Below are 18655 nucleotides of genomic sequence, written 5' to 3' on the forward strand. Positions count from 1 at the left end.
TTAAGAAATGAAACACCACAGCCTTTCAGACCAGGAGCCCACCCCTCCCTGGAGCCCAGGTGCCCCAGCTGGGGCACAGCTGGGCGCTCCTTCACCGCAGAGCCTGCTCCCAGACTGGCCCTGACCCTCCTGGTCCCGGTGCTCTGATGCTCTCCCATTGGTCCAGGGGCTTTGTGTGCTTGTTCGTTTTTAACACAAATCCGAGTGTGCAGCAAAGGGTTAACTCCATGGCTTCCCTGTCCACACCCGCATGCCCCAAAGGAAGGACTGGCTTTGATGGGCTCAGGGAGGTGACGTCTGAGTCCCTGGAATGTCCTGCCTGGTCGGGTCTCTGTTTACCTGGGGCCCTGGGCCATGCCACATGGTGACTTAAGGTGGGCCTGCGCCACGCAACATTGGCTCAGCCTCTGCAGGGGCCAGAGACTGAGGTTAGCCACGTCTGCTGACCGACCCCCAGTAAAAACCCTAGATGCCAAGGCTAGGGTGACTTCCCAGCTGGCAGCACTGTGAGTATGGCCACAAATACAGCCACACACGGTGGCTAGGAGAAGGACACACCGTCCACAGTGCGTGCCTGGTCTCCCCAGGACCCGCCCCTGTGGCCTTGATCCTTTGCTGATTTTAATCGCATTCTTTCCGTGTAAAGAACCATAGATGCTCAGCCCTGCGAGTCCTTTGAGCCCGTCCCTGGACCGAGGGTGCTCCCGTACCTCGGGGTGGAACTGCTGCTCTGTGCGCGAGTGGCAGTACTGACAGCTGTCCCCGCTCTCGCACCTGGAGGGCTCGCCCCACTCGTCACCGTGCTTCACGCTGGGGCAGGGGGTGGACCTGGGGGACAAGGAGGAGTCAGCGGAGGATGGATGTCCTCCCCACATGCCCTGGGGCGTCAGGCTGTCCGCACAGTGCTGAGCACACGTGCACCACCAGGGGACATGGGTGCCAGCCCTGGAAGCACTGGCCCCTTCCTCACAGGACAGGCAAAAAAAAAAGCAGGGCAGGGATTTCCCTGGCCGTCCAGTGGTTAGGACTCTGTGCTTCCACTGCAGGGGGCGTGGGTTCGATCCCTGGTCAGGGAACTAAGATTCCACATGCCGCAGAGGGCAGCCAAAAAATAAATAAATAAATAAATAAAAAGGAGTGCAGGTGCCTGGTGGAACCCAGAAGGCATTCAGGAGCCCGTTTTCATTTTCCACAAAATGTGAAGTGAGTCAGAGCCACCGATGCCACTGTGACAAGCACCTCGGAGACGCAGCCAGGCTTCCTGTAGCAGGAGAAGACCAGGCCCAGCCCCCGCCCAGCCCACCAGGGGACCACACTCTGTCTCCCCATGAAACTATTTCAAAATTGAACCTGAGACTTTGGTCCTACAATATGAAAACCCTACCCAATACCCTCTATTCTTCAGGTACTTCCTGACAGCTTTATTGTATTGGATTTATTTAAAAAATTATCATCTGTGGGAAATAAAACTTTTATTTTTTACGATTTTCTATCCCTTTGATACACAGTAAATTCACTTCACCTTCTCAAGATGACATTGGGTGACTAAAAGCCAAAGGTTCTCTGTCCCTCAACTGAAACTACTCAGAACAGTGACTGTCATAAAAACAACTTTATCTGAAAGTGAGGGCTCTCGGGCAGGTGAGGTGGCATCCAATTATTAGAGAGAGGCTCTTTGCTCCAAGAACAAGCTCTACACAGAGCTCGGGACCCAAGGGAGGAGCGAGGTGAGGGCCAAGGTGCCCAGGCACCCCTGGGGTTCCGTGTCCCCAGTCCCCCACCCCGCCCAGTGCCAGGTCCATCCAGCAAGTTGGTAAACCCGAGGCTAAGCTGGGCACCAAGGTGAGGGCAGCTGGAGTGAGGAGGAGACGGCCTAGGAAGAGACCAGGACTGCCAGGTGCATGAAACCAGATGAGGCCCAAACCCACCACCCCGAGGACATCAGTCCCCCGGAGAGGGTGAAGTTAGGCTGTGGGCACTGGGACTCTCAGCCTCGCAAGGGCCAGTTCCTTGCCAGTAGGTGCTATTGCTGGCAGGGACACACAGGTCACAGGAGGGAGGCCGGGGGAGGGGGGGAAATGGAGGAGCCACGCCCTGACTGCACCTGCCGGCTGGCTGGACACCAGAGCCTCTGGGGAGAGTGAAGGGAGCAGAGGGGTGGCTGCCTAAACTAGAGCCTCGAGCCAACGTGAGTGTGAACAGAGGGGACCGCCGGGCTGGGCCCACACCAGAGAAGTCGGCCAGGGCCCTGCGGCGCCCGTGGCCCAGGCTCACCTGTACTGGAACCTCCGGGGGTCCCGCCGCCGGTCCCTGCTATTGTGGAAGTGCGGGCATGCGTAGCCCTGGCGGCACAGGCGTGGCGGCTTGGGGCACTGCTCTGTCTTGTAGCTGCCTAGCACGAAGTTGGTATCTGAAAAACAGGGGTCCACACGGAAACGTGCACACGTGTGCTCACGGCAGCCACACAGCCAAAAGATGTCCATCGGCAGATGATGGGTAAACGCCATGTGGCCCAGCCATGTGGTGGAGCATCACTCGGCCATGAAGAGGAGTGAAGCACTGACACGTGCTACAACGTGGATGAGACTTTAACAATCTGAACACACAATGCTCAGTGAGAGAAGCAGACACAGAAGGCACATGTTGTATGATTCTACTTATAGGAAACATCCAAAACAGGCAAATCCATAAACAGAAAGTAGATTAGTGGGTATCAGGGGCTGGGGCTTCTTTGGGGAGACTAGATAGAGTTTTAGAACCAGATAAAAGTGATGGGTGCACAACACTGTGAACATACTAAAAACCTCTGAAATACACTTTAAAATGGCTCATTTCACACCCAATAAAGTACCATACAAATTTAAAAAATAAATAAATAAAAATAAATTAAATGGCTCATTTTAACCCCAAGGTAAATGATGGGCGCTGGGTGATGCTGACATGTCAATGCAGGCTCTCAGCTGTGACAAACATCACACTGCAGGGGGGCTGCCGTGTGTATGGAGGTACCAGGTATGTGAGGACTCCCTGAACTTTCCACAATGTGGAACCTAAAACTGCTCTAAAAAAAATAAAGTCTATTTTTTAAGTAGTTAATTTCACGTTACCTGAATTTTATCTCAAAGCAAAAATAAACACAAAAACCACCAGGGGTCATTTAAAAGCAGTAATGGATGAAAGGAGATTCTTGAAAATCATACCCATTCTTGGGTTGGTTAATAACTGACCCTCCCCTTTTTTTTTTTTTTTTTTTTTACAAACGACATTGTTTTTAATTACACTTGCCCAGGGGGGCTGACCCTCAAGGCATGGAGGGGAAGACAGTGGAGGGAGGCTGTGTTGCCGGGCCAACCCCGGGAGCCACGCCCGGGACACGCTTCCACACCCACATTTAATGGCACCACCCCCCACACACCAAACTCAGTTCCAAATAACTGATAAAATGACAAGGGACGTGAACCACACAGCAGGGCACAGAGAGGACAAAAGGAGTTTAAACAGAAAAGACGATTTTAAGAAAATAAAAATTGTAAGACATTTGTTCACAAGCATTGACAGAGGACCTCCAACAGACATGAGGTCCTGCGCTGAGTGGCATGAACCACAAAGAAGTGAGAGGCGTGGCAGTGCCTATGAGTCACAAGGGCTCCGGGACGCCCTTTAGTGGGTGACGGATGAACGGTCCACCCAGATGTGGAGAATTATTCAGCAATAAGAAGAAGGTGCTAAGATAATATGAGAAAAAAAAAGAAGAAAGGTGCTACCAAGCCCCAAAGAGACACAGGGAACCCTGAATGCACAGCACTAAGTGCAAAGGCTACACACTGTGTGATCCCAACTGTAAGACAAAACAATGGGGCGAAAGATCAGTGGTCACCAGCAGTGGAGCAGAGAGGACCTTAGGGCAGTGACACTACCTGCATGACATCATAATGGAGGATCCGTGTCTTTACACATTTGCCCAAACCCGGAGAATGCACAATGCAGGGGTAAACTGTGCTGTTAATTAATAATCATGTATCAATATTGGTTGTCAATTCTAACAAATATTACCTCATCAACACAAGACATTCATGATGTGTAATTTTTTTGTTAACCGAAAACTTCCCTAAAAAATAAAATCTACTAATTAAAAATCCAAACCATGGGCGCTGAGGGTTAGTTACCCGGCCAGACCCGACCCAGCGCCTCCTCCCACCTTCCCTTCCTCAAGCTCAGCCCACCTGACAGTGACAAGAGAGGACCTGTACCCCCACCTGCACCACAAGCCAGAGCTCACAGGTGGAGCCTGTGGTCCAGGACCAGGGAGACCGAGGGGCTGCAACAAGAGAAGGACAAGCCCCGAGGCAGGGAGCTGTGGGCGCAGCCCTCCCTCTGTGCAATCCTCTCCCCAGAGGGACATGGCGATGCTGGGACCCCCATATATGCTGTGGTCCAGGCCCCCCACACCACAGGCGCGATGGAAGGCTAGGATCCTCAGCGCTCCTGCAGGGCCCGGCCTGAGGCCTGGGCATCAGGAAGGCCTGGGCAGTCACCTTTGTTAATTCGTCCCTGGGCCCAGGGTGGCATAGGATTCGGCGCGTGGGGGAAAGACCCTTGTAGGGAATTCATCACTGAAGTAAGCGCAGCCTTGAAGCGTTTACGCGCGTGAGAGCAAAGCCAGTCCAAGGAGACATGGCATTACTGAGGGGGTTTCTCTTAAAACCGCACCACCCTTGGGAAACATCCAAACAGGCAGCTCCACGGAGACACAGCCAGGCTAGTGGGTGCAGGGCTGGGAAGGGGAGACCACTGATGGGCATGGGTTTCTGTCCGAGGTGATGGAAATGTTCTGGAACCAGACAGAGTTGATGGTTGCCCAACACTGTGGTGCACCAAATGCCACGGACCTGTGACTTTCAGATGGTTAAGATGGCACATTTACATGATGGGTATTTTACAATTAAGCAAACCTCACTGCCCATAGCCATCATCTGTGGAGGCTGCTGGGGACCAGGCTGGCTCTGGGACCAGACACCTAGCAGGAGCTGTGCCAGCCGTGCAGGCCCCTCCCCCAGAGCAGCCTGGGGACCAGACGGGCTGCTGGAGGGGCTGAGGGTGATGTGCTCGAATGGAACCTTGGTCTCCCCTCCTGACCTGTAAAGGGGGCGATGAGGTCCACCATGCAGGCACTTTACAGACAGAGATGAGCCCCCCGCCCCAGCAGCGGCTGCAGGGTTACCTTGCCACCGGGGGTCCTCGCCCAGGATCTTCTCCATCAGAGCCTGGCTGGCCAAGACCGCAGGCTGCAGGTCAGGGACGCCATCCCCAGCACTGAGCTGGCCGTTCTGCAGGGCTTCCTGGGCCTGCAGCTCCCTGCAACCAAACGGCACGTGGTCACGGTGCTGCAGCCTGTCCGAAGCCTCCGACAGTGAGATAGCCACCGGCTTCTGTCACTTTATGAAGCCGCCTACGTGAGGGTTCAGGACGTGCAGCCCACAGCCTTGGGGCCCCCGTTCCAGGATGACAGTCTTGGCCCAAATCCCAAGAGCCTCAGAGCCGAGCGTGCGAGACGCCACAAGCTCCCTCGGGTCCGGGTCAGGAGGGAGGAGAAGGGTCACTTTCTCATTAGCAGTAAAATCAAGGCTCAGAAAGAGCTGCTTGAGGCAAGCAATACCCGAAACACAGGGAGGAGAGTGGCTCCCGGCAGGACGGCCACTCACCTGATGTCACACACGGGCGGCCGCAGGTCCAGGGGGCCGTGCGCGAAGGCGCAGTGCAGCCCGTTCTTCACGCAGTGGCCCCGGGCATCTGTCTCATGGATGCATGTGCCCGTCTTATAGTAGCGCAGGTGATACTTGCGCTCCGTGTCCCCGGTCGTCCGGTGCAGGTACGGACATCTGGGAAGCAGAAGACGACATGCACCGTCTGGGCCCTGGGGCCACCACGGTGTCAACCTGCTCCCAGCAGCTGGTTCTTGTCTCCTTTTCCCAAACACCTGCTCTAGTCGGAGGATGAACAGCACTGGACAGAGCACCCGTCCCTGCTCCAGATCCTCCCCCACGGCACTCAGACCCCCACAAATCCCTCAATTACACATGGGAGAAAAATACAACACCCAAGTTACCCGAAAATCACCCTTCATAATTTTTTGAATAAAGTGGAAAACAAAGTTCCCCCATCAAGTAAGGGGCTGGTGGCCTCTCCCATCCCCCGTCCAGGTCCTTTCAGGGACCCCTCGAGGGAGGTGGAGGAGCCTGGAAGGGCTGGAGGGGGACGCTGGGGGGAGACAGGCTGGGGAGAAGCAGCTGGGGGGAGGCACGGATGGGGCAGCATCCCACAGGCCACACAAAGGCCCAGAGCCACGCACTTCCAGGGAGAGCCACATGCGGCTCCCTGAGCAGCAAGGGTTAGGGTTAGGGTAAGGGCTCCCGCTGCAGGGATGTGGCAGCGGCAGAGGTGGCAGTGGCAGAGGTGGCATGGACGGTTCCAGAAGACATGGGGCAGGGCACTGAGCCCGCCTCAAGGTCAGTCCCTCCAGACAAGAGCCAGAGACCCAGAAGAAAGAGAGGGGATACGCAGAGAACTCTGAGCAGCCCCGGAGTGGCCCAAGGCCAAGGCAGAGCCATGGCTGCAAGTCCCCAGATCTAAAAACAAGGGCATCACCCCCAGAGATGGCTGGGGAGCACTGTGTGGGGCTTGGGAAAGGTCCACTCCCACCTCGCTGCCTTGCAGGCTGTGGACCTGGGTGCTGGGAGCACCTGTGGGGGTGGGGGGCTCCCCATGCAGAGCACAGATGGATGGACAAGACCAAAAGTAAAAGAAAAAATGACTTAGGGACCAACCAGTTTAAACCCCCATCTGGTAAGATGAAGAAACAGAGGCTCAGAGTTCGGACAGCTCACCCCAGACCTTAAGGAACACCTTGGGTGTGCAGGCCATGAGAGCAGGACAGAGAGGACGCCATGCCCCGGCAAGTCCCCGGGTCCCCTGGAGCCAACCAAGCAAAAGGCAAATGCTGTGGGCCCAGAAGATCCAGATGCACTCCCGGAAGAGCTGGGGTCTCGAAGATACATGTGCCCCCACGATCACAGCAGCACGAGTCACAAGAGCTTAAAGCTGGAAATAACCCGAGTGTCCACCAGCCGATGGATGGATGAACAAAAACATGGTCCATCCAGACAGTGGAATGAGCACTGGTACGGGCTACAACAGGGATGAACCTTGAAAACATTCTGTTAAGTGAAAGAAGCCAGACACAAAAGGACAAATACTGTGTGGGTCCATTCCCATGAGGCCCCTAAAGCAGTCAAATTCATAGCAACAGAAAGTAGAGAGTGGGGGTGGGATAGGGAGGGTGGGAGGGAGGGAGACGCAAGAGGGAAGAGATATGGGGACATATGTATATGTATAACTGATCCACTTTGTTATAAAGCAGAAACTGACACACCATTGTAAAGCAGTTATCCTCTAATAAAGATGTTTTAAAAAAAAGAAAGAAAAAAAGAAAGAAAAAAAATATATATCATGTACTACCTAAATCTTTTTATAGCATGCTGATGAAACAGAGAATAATATATTACTGTTTCAAAGAACGTGTTTGAAAACAATTATACTAAGCATTTTCTCATTTTTATTAAGTCAATAAATATGTATTAAATATGTGAGTATAATAAACAGAATAAAGAAAACAAACAAACAAAAAAAGAAAGTAGAGGGTGGGTGCCACGGGCTGGGGGAGGGAGAGGGGGAGTGAGTGTGTAATGGGACAAAATTTCTGTCTGGAAGGAAGAATCTGGAAATAGATGGAGGTCATGGTTGTACAACTTTGTGAATGTAATTAATGCCACTGAATTGCACATTTAAAAATGGTTAAGTGCACCACAACTACTGAGCCTGTGCTCTAGAGCCTGTGAGCCACAACTACTGAGCCCATGTGCCACAACTACTGAAGCCTGCATGCCTAGAGCCCATGCTCCGCAACAAGAGAAGTCACCGCAGTGAGAAGCCCCCGCTCGCCAGAACTAGTGAAAGCCTGCACGCAGCAACGAAGACGCAACGCAGCCAAAAATAAATTAATTAATTAATTTAAAAGATGGTTAAAATGGCAAACTTTATGAATGTTATCACAACTTTAAACAAAGCCCACTGGAGACAGAGAAGAGAGAGATGGTCTCTATGTTTGTGTTGAAATACACCACACTTACAGGGAAGTGTGTCACAGGTCATACCTGGATGGCCTGTGGCATTTCACAAACTGACACCTGAGTGACAGCACCCAGTTCAAGAGGACAGAACACAGCCAGCCCCTCGGGCCCCTCACATGGGCACAAGGTGGAGGTGATGACCACACTCTCTTGTGAGTGGCGGGAACTGAAAATGAGGCAATTCCTCCAATTAACTCTGCACAAACACTTCTGGGGCAATCCCAGCTGTCGTTGCCAATCACCAAAGATCCGTGAGAAAAAGGAAAAGCAGAAGATGGAGAAAGCAGTTTACGAGACTAGCTGGTCCCCACCTTGTGAAAAGAGAAAAGAAAAAAACTTAAAGAATTATGACTGCATTACATACAGACAAGAAAAAGGAAACACTGCCTGTGCAGACAGTGCTCTCTGTGCCCAAATAGGAGCTGTCTCCTTCGTGTGCTTAAAGATAAGTTCCAAGGAACATTTTCAGGACGTGTGAGTGAAATGGTCAAATATCTGCTTAGGATTTTTACTATATTAGGTACTGACTCAGCCTTGATTAAAATCCCTCACTATAGAGTTACATCTTACATTTTGAGCTCCTCCAAGAGCTCCTGTGCATCTCCTCACAAGCACTGGTGTGTAACTCAGTCTCTGGGTCCCCAGAGAGGTGAGGCTGTCATGGAGCAGTCTCTGCCACACCAAGGAACCTGTTCTAGAACAAGGAACCCCCTCCCACTTTTCACATTAATATATAGACTAATATCACTAACAAAGAATGTGTAGAAATAGAGACGCCAGGAACTCACAGAACAATGGGCTAGAGAAATAAACAAGGAACTTATAAAAGAGAAAATGCAAAGGGTCTCGACCACTGAGAGGCACTCATCTTGCTTCTGATAAGAGAAATACACCTGGAGGCCCACCTGTTCCCGGGCAAAACCCCAGGAGCAGGGCTATAGTAAACCAACACTGCTGCTGGCAAGAACGCCAAGTGAAAGGCATCAAGAGGATAGGTGCCATTACCCTCTGTCCCAGCAATCCCCAAAGACAGACTGGCACACAGAGGTAAAAAGAAGTTTTGTTCGTAATCACCAAAGGCTGGAGACAACCGAGTTGTGGGATAAACTTCAAGGGAGCTCAGCGTGGCTTGGAGGAATGGGCAGTCTGTGTGGACGGCTTTGGAGGGGGCACCAGGTGGTACCGTGAGGGAAAAGCACTAAGAAGAGGGAGTGCAGGACTTCCCTCGTGGCACAGTGGTTAAGAATCCCCCTGCCAATGTAGGGGACATGGGTTTGAGCCCTGGTCTGGGAATATCCCACATGCTGTGGAGCAACTAAGTCCATGTGCCACAACTACTGAGCCTGCGCTCTAGAGCCCGTGAGCCACAACTACTGAGCCCACATGGCATAACTACTGAAGCCCACGCGCCTAGAGCCCGTGCTCCGCAACAAGAGAAGCCACCGCAATGAGAAGCCCGCACACCACAACGAAGAGTAGTCTTCGCTCGCCGCAACTGGAGAAAGCCCGCGTGCAGCAACAAAGACCCAACACAGCCAAAAATAAAATAAATAAATAAATAAATAAATTTATTAAAAAAATAAAGAAAAGGGAGTGTCGCACCCTGTGGTTTACATCGGAAGGTGGGGGAGGGGAACAAGAATACAGATACGTCTGCTTATATCAAAAATTATGGAAGGAGGAGCTATTGTTTCATGGGGACAGAGTTTCAGTTTGAAGATGGAAAAGTTCTGGAGGTGGATGATGGTGATGGCTGCACAACACTGCAAGTAAACTTAATTCCACTAAACTGTACAATTAAAAAAGCTAAGATGATAAATTTAATGTTATGTATGTTTTGCTACAATAAAAAATAAAATAAAATGACTTTAATAGGAAAATGGCCATTTTGCAAAAACAGTTCCAATCTTCAGAAACACTCACAATCTACTATAAGTTAAAGCAAAAGAATTCCAGAGTCTGGGGAGAAGGGGACCAGCACATCAGAGCTGAGGCACTGCCTGTTGGTTTATCTACAGAACCCAGTCCGCATAGCCGTGCTGAAGCAGGACCACACGGACCACAGGCATCGCCAATGCGCTAACTGCAGGGTGTGGCAAAGGCTGCGTGCACCCCCACAGCTCAGGGGAGTGAATGTGGTGGGTGACACCTCCCCCATTTCCTCATGTTCCCTAATGGTCCCTCAGGTCAGCTCTAAGCATCATTTTGTTTCCTTGGCAGTACCATCACTGGGGCAACCAGAGCCCGGCCAAGGTTCCCCCTCTCGCCAGCACTGAGCACCGAACAGGCAGTATTATTTCACTAGGGGCATGTCACCTCTGCGTATTACATGACTTCAAAGCATAAGCTAAGATTAAAATATTGGAGGACATTTAATGAAAAGAAAATGGCTTCACCTAAGAACATCTAAGAGGCAAAAGGGAAAACCTTAGAGAAAACACAATGGCAGAACGTAGACCCTCACTGAAGCGGGGAAGAGGCTGGTGGGAACCCCAGGGGTCAGCCCAATACCACGTGCAGATGCTTCCTCACCACAGGAGTTCACTCATCCATCCGGGGGGGCCACTGACAGCCCTGTAGCACCTGTAATGTGATTCAGTTCCACAGCCCGCCAAATTCAGGGTGGCACCTGTGGTTCTCAAAACCATCCATGACAATTAGTGACCCAATCAGTGTAAATAAAACAAGGCTCCATGGATGGTGTGATGCAGCAGTACATGCCAGATACAGGTCTGCCATGATGCTCTGGAACCACTGAAACTAGGAGGGAGGGGTAAAGAGGAACATGGCAGGGGCTTGAGGCTGCTGTCTGTGTTTCCAGGAGAGCCAGAAATCATCCCCTTCCTTCCTGAAACTCACCCAAAACAAAGGTGGACCCACAAACTCAGTTCCACTATACATCAACATCGGTCAGCAAGCCAGGCTGGAGCGCATCACAACCACCTGGATGGTCTGCTAACCCCAGACCATCTGATCTCGGCGGAAACCTTGGGTAGAAACTGCTGGCAAGTTCCCAGGTGATGCTGCTGCTGCTGATCTGAGGGCCGCACTGGGAGAACCACTGGGCTGAGACGGACACTCAAGCACAACATGATGCTCTCCTAGTCCTCAGGGAGCTCAGGCATAGGTGGGGACCAGAATACAGCACAGAAATAACTGAGGTGTGAACTGGACCAGAACCGAGCAGCGGATATGGAAAATGAGTGGCAGCAGAAAAATGGGAAAAGGAAGACCTGTGTGCCACAGACAACTGGGGATGGCGAAAAGGTGGGGCTTGTGGGGAGAAGCTTGAGTGTCCCCCTCTTCTGTGACACTAGGGGTGGGGGGTTGCCAGTTAACCCCATGTGGACCACACACCCATCCATTCAGCCCGGCACCCCCAGCCTCTGGCTTCCAAGGGCTGCCCTGGACTCTCGAGCCAGGCCAGCGACCCCTCATTAATCCCTAACATGGACCATCAGCTCGGCAACAAGTCCACCTCCCTCCTCTGTGCCCAAAAAGCTGCCACCCTCTCCGAGGAACCTGTCTCTGCTGAGGCCGTCTCCCCACTAGCCTCCAAGGAGCACCAGAGCTCCCTGTGCCAGTCGCTCCCTCCCAGTCACCTCCTCATCCCTGGCCCTTCAATCAAAGCAGGAGGGCCTGAAATGCTACAATCACTCTCACATTCTTCTGCTTCTTCTACATACTGGTCTCTGACAGGTCCAACTCAGTCACCTAATTGTAATTTCTTTCCTTAAGTTGGCTGATTTGTAAAGCCTGTGTCTTCCTCTAGACTGTTAAGTAGCTCCCTGACTCCTAAATATTATGTTCTAACGTGGCCTGCCCTTGGCTTTCACCTCACCCCGAATGCCCAAGCAGAGTTCACTTATATGGTCAGTTTAAACAGCAACAGCTTATAACCATCCTGAAGTGAACGGACTTTCACCTAAGCCTTAGGTCCTAGGATACCTGACTTTTTAAAATTAAACATTGCAGGAGCATCTCTCAACAGACAAGTCAGACTAAGGACAAGTATGACACAGCAGGCACACCAAGACTTGGGCATATAGAAAAGTTTCTGTACATCAGCAAGCTCCCACAGTGCCCAAATTCACGGCTGGGAGGTCCCAGGCAACGTGCAGTGAGGAGGGAGGGAGCTGTGGGGAAAAATGCTGGGCCTGCCAGGTGAAAACATGGTAGGGAGCCCTACCAACAACAAGGCAGATCTCTAGAGCCAATCTGGAAAGTTATAGCACAGTAATGGGGCAGGCTCACTTCTTATTAAAACCAAGAAAACCTATAAAATGTGGGGTCTGGAGGGCCGCCTCCAGGGACTGCCTGCTTGTGGGAGAAGGAGGGTTATCAGAAAAGAGGATGGTCACTTTGTACTCTGTATAGTTGGGGACTGCTTGTATTGTCTGCCAATGAAAATGTTCCCCTGGAGGGGCCCCTCAGACCCCTGGAAGGGCCTTTGCTTTTTATGCGTCAGAACCTACCTCTGTAAACGCACCTGACATGCATTTACAAGCACAAAACGGACACATGGTCTCCTGGGAGCGGAAGCACACCTAGGTTACAGGTGGGAAGACCCTCCCTGACGGTCTATGGTCCAGCGCAGCAAACAGGACTAGCTGGGGGCTGGGTCTGTCCCCACCCACTGCCTCTCTCAGAGTAGATTTCAGGATGTGGCTGGACCGCGACAAACCTCCGGCCAAGCTTCGCTCCGGCAAGCGAGCGTCGCTTTCTTCAAAATCCCAGCCTGAGAAATACCTGCGACGGATCCGCACGGGTGGGAACAGCGACCCTGTGGGGTGGGCCGGCCCTCAAGCTCGGAGGCAGCGCCCGCTCGGCCGACTCGCTCTTGGCCGACTACAGAGGACGCGTAGCGAGCTGCAGACCCAGGCGGTCCAGCCGCGCCGCGGGGAGGCCAGTTCCCACGGGGGCGGGGCGGGGTTCACGTGACCTGGACGGCCAATCGAGGCCCGCGCCGGGGAAGGGGCGTGCCCGCCAGAACAAAGGGCGCCGCGAGAGGGAGGACCTGGGGCGCTAGCACTGAGGGGCCTTCCCGGCCACAGGGTGCCCGCTGGCGGAGGGTGACAGCGGGGTGGGGTGGTGGGGGGATGTGGCGGACGGGGAGGGGCCACGGAAGGAGGGGTGACAGAGAGAGGGGGAGGGTGACTGCGCACGGAGTAAAAGGGGTGACAGAGGGGGTGCCCATGGGGAGGAGGAGATGAGGGGGCTACCCAGAGATGACAGCTGGAGTACTCACAGGGGGTGGAGGTGACAGATGGGGAGGGGTCACTGGGAGGAGGATGACAGTGAGAGGGGAAGGGTGACGGACTACCCGCTAATGAAAAGGGGTGACAGCGGGGGTGTGACAGCGGGGGAGGAGTGCCTGCAAATGAAAAGGGGTGACAGAAGGGGAGGGGGCCCCAGGAGGAGAGGTGACAGCAAGGGGGGAGAATGACCACCTGCCTAGGACAGGAGTTGACATCACAGGGGTGCCAACCCTCTTGGGGGTCCCACCCTCCTGGCCACGGCTCAGCCCCACAGCGCCCCCATCAAGCTCCAAGAACTTGTGCTTATGTCACCTGATATTGGCTGAAGGGTCTTTGGTCTCTGATACATATTCATGATTTACAATAACAGGTTGGTAGTACATATGCCCAAAATAGACATTTCAAGAACCAATGAACTGAAATAAAAGGAAAGCCCTTTCCTTGCTCTGAAAAGTAGTATCTATTTACAGATTCCATGGCAACGCTGCACGAGCTAGAATATGTAATTCAACAGGACAAACTCTGGGAAAGTCTATCTCCCGTGGAATGAGTGGTAATTACTAAGGAGAGATTCTCAGGGGAGATGTCTGGCCTGTCAAACACTTCCTATGGGACTGAAGCAAGTCATGTCTTGTGCTCACTAAAAGTCACAAACAAAATCTTTAATAAGACACATGTACTTTCATACTGTGTGTACATGTACACAGGATGCACCCAAAACAGTATCAAACAACCATCTTAGTCCCATTCTTCTTCTCAATGATAACCTGCTAACCTGCATGCTATCTGGACTATATGTTAATTTTTTTTTTTTTGGCTGCACCATGCGGCTTGTGGGATCTTAGCTCCCTTACCAGGGACTGAACCTGGGCCCTCGGCAGTGAAAGCCCGGAGTCGTAACCACTGGACCGCCAGGGAATTCCCCATGTTAATGTTTTTGCAATAAATAATTGTAATATTTAACTAATATTTGAGTCCAGCTTAAAATGACCATCCACAGGTAGGTGTCCACTGCAGCACTCTTCATTCCGTAGGAACTGGACCCCACCCTGGATATCCAGCATTGGGGCCAAATCCATACCAGGACATTCAGACTCCGGAACCCAAAACAGCTGTTAAAATATGCTTTCTTTCTGGCACAGTGGTTAAGAATATGCCTGCCAATGCAAAGGACACGGGTTCAAGCCCTGGTCTGGGAAGATCCCATATGCTGGGGAGCAACTAAGCCTGTGCACCACAACTACTGAGCCTGCACTCTAGAGCCCACGAGCCACAACTACTGAGCCTGCATGCCACAACTACTGAAGCCCGCGCGTCTAGAGCCCATGCTCCACAACAAGAGAAGCCACCACAATGAGAAGCCCGCGCACCACAACGAAGAGTAGCCCCCGCTCTCTGCAACTAAAGAAAGCCCTCACGGAACAACGAAGACCGAACACAGCCAAAAAATAAAATTAATTAATTAATTTAAAAAATATATATGCTTTCTTTTCATGCATTAAAAGCATCACCAGTTAAAAAAAAAAAAAAAAAAAGCATCACCAGTGAGGGGACTTCCCTGGCAGCCCAGAGGTTAAGAATCTATGCTTCTGCTGCAGGGGGTGTAGGTTCGATCCCTCATGGGGGAAACTAAGATCCCACATGCCATGCGGTGCAGCCAAAAAAAAAAAAAAAAGCTTCACCAGTGAATACTGCCAAATAGTCCAAATAGTCCCCCATCCTGGACTCTGGAATGGGGTCAGACATGCTAGGTGACTGGATCCCTGCATCAGGGTCTCAGCAGTGGCCCCTGGGGGCAACTCAGGACTTAAGGTCCAGAGAGGTGACTGACGTGGCCAAGGGATATGAGGGACCAGAGGCCAGGCCTTAGCTAGACAAAAATATCTCTCTTCTGTAGACCCATTTGCAGAAAACAGCAGCTCAAGATGCAATTAAATAATGCATTTTTAAAACTTCACAGAAGTATAATACCATCTTAACCAAAGTGGAGCTGGCTACATTATTTCCACAGGCTCCAGGCTGCCTTAACAACAACCCTATGTAACTATCTGGTGTTCAATTAAAAACCTTTCAAGAAATATATAAAGCTTTTAAGATGATCACCATAGGTCAAAAGTTTACTCCCTGACCTAAGCATTTTTGAAAATGAAGAACAGATTCACATGGGTCTCCCTGTGCAGCAGCGTGAAAGTTGTCTTTAAAAGGGACCATACCTGGAGAACCACCTCCCTTCAGAGGGTCAGGGGAGGAAGCCTACAGCGCCTCCCCCAGATCAGACCAGGATCCAACAGAAGCTGAACAAGCTGCTCTTTCCAAGAGGCCCTGGGGCACAGCGCCACCACCTCACCTCCAGGTGGGGATGGATAGGCTCTTCTCAAACGGCCCACAGGAAAAAAGCAAGACCTCCCTCTACCAATCTCTGCCAGTTATATGAATGTACAATCTGACTTGTACTTTCCGTGTTTTCCTATTCTACATATTTCAAAATGAAGACATCTGTTCACAACACCATTAGAAAACTTGTGAAAAAAAAAAGGCAACCAAAACAAAACCTTGATTTCCTAAACTTTAAAAGTGCTACACAAATAACTTTCCTATCAATTTTTAAAAAAATAAACATATAAACAGAAAGAAAGGAACCATTCCAGAAACATTTGCACAATGTGAGCAAACCTTCTAACAAGCTCTCTGACCAAAAGGCAACTGACAACTACAAAATGGTTCTAAACTCAAAAGGTTTACCTCATAAGGGTTGGTTCTAATGCAGGGAATTTACAGAACTGGGTGGCAATCAAAAGTGGGAAGTGCAGCAAAATCGGTTTGTCCCGTACAGGGTTATCCCCCAGCCAGATGTGGTTCTTCCCACACTGGCCAAGAAATAGGGAAATGTCCCCACCAAGACCAGCGGTCACGGGAAAACTTCATAGTGAAGACTGGGCCCTGCAGGTGCCAGGTGCTGGAAAGCCCAGGTCCGCCACCCACTCAGGTGTGGGGGCCATGCTGCCCCGCGCAGCCGCGCACACTCACTCGTCGCCGTCGGGGCACAAGCCGCTGGCCTCGTCGTACTTGGAGCAGTACACGTCCGGGCTGTAGTTAAAAGTGCCGTCGCGCCTGCGGAGCGGTCTGCGCCGACGCTGATTTAGGAAATGCCAATGGAAACAGGTAAATGGCCTGTGCTGGGTGCACTTGTGCTGCACAAACAGGGAGCACTGCTCTGTCCTAAACTCCTTTAGATACCTAAAAAGATAAACAGCGTTGGGGTCGCTTCCGTCGCCACCGCCGCCGGCGGGCGGCCCGAGGACTCGTGGGCAGGGGTCAGATCCCGTGCGCCCGAGGGCCCCGACCCCAGGCGCGATCCCCCACTCTGCCGACCCCCTTCCCGCCTCTCCCCACCCAGGTGCGTTTCTCAGACCCCAGGCACGATCCCACATCCCCGACCCCAGATGCGACCTTCGACCCCAGGTGCAAACCCCCATCCTCTATCCCAGGCATGGTCCCAGATTCCAGGTGCGACCCCAGACCCCAGGTGCAGCCCCCCATCTCCAATCGCAGGCACAATCCCCTAACCCAGGTGAAACTCCCCATCCCCGACCCCAAGTGCGACCCCCGACCCCAGGCGCCGCTATCCATCCCAGACCCCAGGTGTGATCCCCAAGCTCAGGTGCAACCTCTCACTCCGAGTTCAGACACCCTACCCACCCCACCCGCCCCCGCAAGCCCAGTCGCGTTCCTCGGGTCCCAGGAATGGTTTGCCAATCCCAGACACGGTCCCCGACCCCAGGCGCGACCCCGCAGAATCCAGGCGCGGACTCCTGGCCCAAGGCGCAGCGCCCCCCATCTCCGATCTCAGGCGTAACACCCACTCCGACTCCAGACGATCCCTGACGGCCTCCCCCCCGCGGAGCCCGGGCGAGTTCCCGGACCTCAGGCGCGATCCCTCAGACCCCATGCACAGCCTCCTCATGCAAAACACAGACGCGACCCCCAATTTCAGGTGCGATACCCCGACTCCAGGAACGCCCGGGTCCCCAAGCCCCGGAACCATCCCTGACCCCAGGAGGAGGCAGCCGGAGCCCAGATGGCCGCCCTCCGCCCGAGCCCAGACGCGGTCCCCAATCCCCGACTACAGGCGCATTCTCGGCGGCCCCCGACCCACGACCCCAGGCGCTGTTCCCCGATCCCCAACCCAGGCGCGTGGACCCCCGACCTCGTCCTCCAGCCCCCAAGCCCAGGTGCCACCCCAGACCCTGGGCGCCGCCTCCTGAGCTCAGGCGGCGGTAGCTGAGTAGGATGGTGGTCCACCAGCCCAGAGTCCAGGCGCGGCGCGGAGGCTGGAGGGCCGGCTGGCCAGGGGGCTGCAAGGGAGAGGCAGGGGGCGGGGGGAACGGGGAGAGGGGCGGCGCGGGGCCCCAGGCCGCACCCGGAGGCAGCTCCCAGGCCCAGGGGCGCGGGGGCGCGGGCCGGGGGCGCGCGGGGCCGCCCCCTGCCCCGCCCCCGCTCCCGCCGCGGCCGGCCCGGGCACTGACCTGTAGTGGGTCGGCTTCTCTGTCTGCGGGGGGGACCCGCTCAACGCCGCCGCCGCCGCTTTCGAAACCGACGGCATTTTCAGTCAAAACAATGCAGCGCGCATGCGCCGCGCGGGCCCGCCCCCGCCCCTCCGGATCTCCCCCCTCGCTGAGCCCACCCGCGCCCCTCGCCGGGACGGCCACGCCCCCGCCACGCCCCCATCCGGCGCCCGGCGCAGTGCCGGAGGCCCAGTGAACTTCCCAGCACCAGGCGCCAAGCGGGGACCCGCGCGCACCCCAAACCACGCCATGCCCCGAGCCCGCCGCCTCGGCCGGACGCCTCCACCCACCGTGCCCCCCCGGCCTCCACGTTCACAGCCCATCTTGCACTTGCTTGGTCCCGTTCCCGCTGCCGCCTTCAACGCACCACGGCTGCCCCACGCGCCCTGAACGCCCTGACAGCGCCCTGAGCAGCTCCAGGCTCCGAGACGGAGCCAACAGGTCCCGAGGAGACAGCGCGCCCAGGCTGCTCACACTCGCCTTCATTCGTTCTATGACCCCCGGGTTGGGTGCTGACACCGCAAAGAGTGGCTACAGTTGCTTAGGGCTTGGTGTGGGGGAGAGAGGGGGAAAGGAGGCCTGACTGCTCATGGGTAGCGAGTTTCTTTTAGGAGTACGCACAGGCCCTAAAATTACATCGTGGTAA

General features: G+C 53.7%; 1 protein-coding gene across 9 annotated transcripts in view; it reads right to left on the reverse strand.

Annotated features, from left to right (window-relative positions):
* UNKL (unk like zinc finger) overlaps positions 1-18106 on the reverse strand; it is a 45123-nt gene extending 27017 nt beyond the window's left edge. For 6 of the 9 annotated variants that reach the window (XM_049699641.1, XM_049699640.1, XM_049699644.1 and 3 more), the window contains exons 1-6: positions 17971-18106; positions 16472-16681; positions 5703-5879; positions 5222-5355; positions 2275-2410; positions 711-828 (exon numbers count right to left, since the gene is read on the reverse strand). In XM_049699641.1, coding sequence (XP_049555598.1) covers positions 711-828; positions 2275-2410; positions 5222-5355; positions 5703-5879; positions 16472-16681; positions 17971-18047 — 852 coding nt within the window. In that variant the 5' untranslated portion in view covers positions 18048-18106. The other 3 variants (XM_049699645.1, XM_049699642.1, XM_049699646.1) reach the window with 3 other exon arrangements.
* Between the last annotated feature and the right edge of the window lie 549 nt (positions 18107-18655).

Source organism: Orcinus orca, chromosome 16, assembly GCF_937001465.1.
Source record: "Orcinus orca chromosome 16, mOrcOrc1.1, whole genome shotgun sequence".
NCBI classification, from domain to species: domain Eukaryota; kingdom Metazoa; phylum Chordata; class Mammalia; order Artiodactyla; family Delphinidae; genus Orcinus; species Orcinus orca.